General features: G+C 43.5%; 1 protein-coding gene across 2 annotated transcripts in view; it reads left to right on the top strand.

Annotated features, from left to right (window-relative positions):
- Positions 1-3,905, top strand: part of LOC109309916 (protein diaphanous homolog 1-like) — a 71,564-nt gene that overhangs the window by 36,869 nt on the left and 30,790 nt on the right. For both annotated transcript variants that reach the window (XR_002101082.1, XM_019534810.1), the window contains exon 4: positions 3,510-3,608. Coding sequence is in view for 1 of the 2 variants with exons in the window: in XM_019534810.1 (XP_019390355.1) it covers positions 3,510-3,608 (99 nt within the window). In the remaining variant the exon portion in view is untranslated. The remainder of the gene's footprint in view (positions 1-3,509; positions 3,609-3,905) is intronic.

Genomic DNA, 3,905 nt, shown 5'->3' with positions numbered 1-3,905 from the left:
GATGCTTATCTTGCTGGGATCCTATGACCCCAGCTGACTTCCTGCCCTTTGGGCAGGGGGCTGGACTCGATGATCTCCCAAGGTCCCTTCCAGCCCTAATGTCTATGAAATCTGTGAAATCTGTTCAGGTCCCTCCTGACCCTAGGTACTATGAAACTATAAGGAGGTGATACTTTCCCTCTATGCAGCATTGGAGTACTGTGTCCAGTTTTGGGCGCCTTACTTCAAGAAGGATGTTGATAGACTCAAGAGGGTCCAGAGGAGGGCCACTGGTATGATTAGGGGCTTACAGGACAAGCCGTATGAGAATAAACTGAGGGATCTGGACCTCTTCAGCCTCCACAAGAGAAGGCTGAGAGGTGATCTTGTGGTTGCCTACAAATTCATTAGCAAGGGATCAGAGATGCATTGTTCACCAGGGCGCCTCTTGGGGTAACAAGGAACAATTGTCGCAAACTGACAGAGAGCAGATTTAGGTTAGATATCAGGAAAAACTTCTTCATGGTAAGGGTAGCCAAAATTTGGAATGGGCTTCCAAGGGAGGTGGTACTCTCCCCTACCTTGAGGTCTCTAAGAGAGGGTTGGATAGGCATCTGGCTGAGGTCATCTGACCCCAGCACTCTTTCCTGCCTAGGTGGGGGGGGCGGACTCAGTGATTTGTTGAGGGCCCTTCTGGCCCTTGCATCTATGAATTTATTATTGTATGATGATGAGTTTAGTTGTTAGTAAGAAATGTATTCATATAGGTCATTAGGGGCAGTTCATTTTTCAGAAATGAAGAAAGTGGCTTGAGAGTCCTTGATCTGCATAGCATCCATTACTGAGGTATCAGGGTGCCACACTGTTAAGTGTATATGTGTAGTTAATGCAGTGATTGCAGTTGTGTAGTTCTAGCTAAGCTAATTTTGACTGGTACTAATATTGCTAGCAGTGAAGTTGCAGCTGCAGAGGGCACTTTTACATATGCTCTGGGGGTGGGGTGGGGGAGCAGCTAGAGCCACACTAATTAAATCACCGCCACATCTCGTGTATCAGCATCCCCACACTTAAAAATGGTGGTGTGGGGCACCTGAAGTAAAGCTCTTTCAACAGGCTTTAGATGAAGTGCCCTTGCCACCATTCTTAAGTGCGGGGACACTGCATGAGACAGAGGAAGCTGCTGGAGCACAGCAATTGCTACACTCCAGCAGACTCGATTTAATCAAGCTTGCTCTGATGTCCTGTAATTCCAGCATGTTGGAGCAGCCTCCACACTTGTGTATAGGCACCCACAGAGTCCAGCTTATGCTGCCAAATTTGGTGAATACAAAGCCTTGAGTGAAACCACTGGGAATTGGGTAAATACAATAGTTTAAAGATAGCTTGAGTTTTAAGCAGCTACATGAGCTGAGGACACTGAAATGACAGATGTAGATCTACCTGAGGTATCTGTCTGTCTAGACCAGTCGTTCTCAACCTATTTAAGTGCAAAGAAAATGACCCTTCAGAAAATGCCAGCTCTTAATTTTCATTCATTTTTTACTACAGAAAAATAGATTAAATTTCCTGCTGCAAGAAACTTGAAAGACAATGTTTTTAACACTATGAATTCCTATATGAAACCTCTGGGTTTATCTTTATGTTTGCACATCTAACAGAGCTAACAGTGAGTGGTACCCCGTGGCACCTTTGAAGGGATTTCAAGGCACCCCATGGTGATGAACACCCTGACTGAGAATCATTTGTCTAGACTAATTGGCCCCACTTTTTAATGCAAATTGGTGCCTGCTTGTAGAATTATACATCTTTCACACAGAGGCCAGGCCTAATTGTGACCCCATAGGTTTCTCCCAGTTCTTATTTCTGCCATCCCCAACTTTAAGGTTGTGTATTCTCAGTTTATTTGTTTCTGTCCTTATCCTGAAATCCTAACCAATGAATTCTGTGATTCTAATTCCTGCCCCTTTCCTAAGGACCTTATTTCATGCAATATATCTGAAGTTTTGCCTTTCCAATTAATGTTTTCCTTTGCCTTTCCTCCTTCCTCTTCCCCAGTTCTTCATGTGGGAGCTTTCCAGCTCCCCATTGTGAGTTTTTACATGTGAAGAGGCCCTAGGATTTATGGAGGTGTCTGCGACTATAACAATTGCTTTCCTTTGAAATCTGTCTAAGCTTCGGTGTCCTTCATTTGCACGCTTGTTCATGTGCACACACAGAAATTAGGTCAGTGACTCTTCAGCAGCTGTACTCTATAGCCTGAGGTGTGAGCACGTGTCAGATGAAGGGGGAGGCCAGTGGGTAGCATAGTCATGAGCTAGCTCTACAGGGAAGGTTGTAACTCCTTTCCCACCACTTCACTAGGCAGTGCGCATTCTACACTGATGAAAGGGAGGTCTCTGCAGTTATTGGAGCTAGGCCTGACAGAATGTGATTGGCAGTTATTTAGTGTGTCTTCTGTCAAATTGGTTGATATTAGTATTTCAATGCACTCCACAGGGGGCAGGAATTTCACTTTATATAGTTGCAAATACTAAGAAAGTTCTATAGCCATGTTTCTCCTCTATGGTGGCACAGTTGGATCATTAACACCACATGAATCTGACGCCATCACTCCTGCTCACCACTTTTCTTGGAGTATTGAATAGCTCCTATGCTTTTGTTCCTTGGGCAATCATGTGATCAGTGGAGGTGCAGTAAGATTCTTTCAACCTAGACTTCACTTCCAGCAAATGGAGTGAATTTTGAGGTCTCTGGGCAGCCTTCTATCTCGAGTCCCCTCTCCCTTTTCTTAATGATGTGTCTAAGAGGGTGAGGATGGTAAAGGTAGATGGGATCTTGTTCAGAGCTAAGATTTTTATTCCGAGTTATTGGACTTAGAGATGCTAGTCACTGGGTTTTGACTGGTACATCTTCCATGCTGCAGAAGAATTAAGCCTTTGCCAGGATGTGAGAGATGCACTGAGGAAAGAAGTCAGTTGTCAAGCTTCTTGAAGGAATGCAAGAACCACTTGTGCAGTGGAAGGGACTCAAAAATATATTTAGATACCATGGGCATACATCTCCAGAAACACTACCCATCCTGCACTGCACCTGTTTCCTTTCACTCAATCCCTGGAAATTATCAAGAGCAGGTTGGACAGGCACTTGGCTTGGATGGGTTAGTCAGGGATGATCCTGTGCAGTGGGCTGGACTAGCCACCCTTACTTTCTTTTGTAAATGTATGCAATCCTATGCTTCATACCTGACTGAGTGACAGAAACCCAACATAATGCAGCAAATGTCTTGTCACTAAGAGATCTTAACTTTATGGAAGTGCCAAGGCTGTTTCTGTATCAGGCCAGTGCAGGCTTCTCTGGTCTCTCTCCATCTTCTGTAAATGTCTGTGCTGTGGTTTGCAGCATGTGGAGTAGATAGAGCTCTGTGTGCCTGAACAGTAGGGCAGCTGTTTGGAAGTTATGTGGAGAAGCTCCTTGCCAACGGAGAGGGTACTCTTCAGGCCCCTGCTTACCCTAATTTCCTGTACCTACAGCAAAGAAAGACCAGGAAGGTGGAGAGGAAAAGAAGAGTGGCCAGAAGAAAAAGGTCAGAGAGCTCAAAGTGTTGGATTCAAAAACTGCTCAGAACCTATGTAAGTACGATACACAGGAAGCCTGGTTTTCTCTGTTTAAAAATTGCAAATTCTTTGATTAAAAAGAAAAAATGCCAATACTCTGATTAAAAAAGCCCCAAATCTGCATTTCTCTGCAATTAAAATGAAACACCACTATATATAATATATACAGATTTCAATTGCACACTATGCTTTATTGATATATTTACAATTTTAAAGCAGTTTTGAAGCCTACCAGTGCCTCAATCATTATAATAACAAATTCTAAATACCTAAATATTTTGGCATTCAATTTTGGTTTTTCATCATGGAAAA

This window comes from Crocodylus porosus, unplaced genomic scaffold (assembly GCF_001723895.1).
Source record: "Crocodylus porosus isolate Cpor-Errol unplaced genomic scaffold, CroPor_comp1, whole genome shotgun sequence".
In the NCBI taxonomy this organism is placed as follows: domain Eukaryota; kingdom Metazoa; phylum Chordata; order Crocodylia; family Crocodylidae; genus Crocodylus; species Crocodylus porosus.
This window is presented reverse-complemented; position numbering and strand designations above follow the sequence as displayed.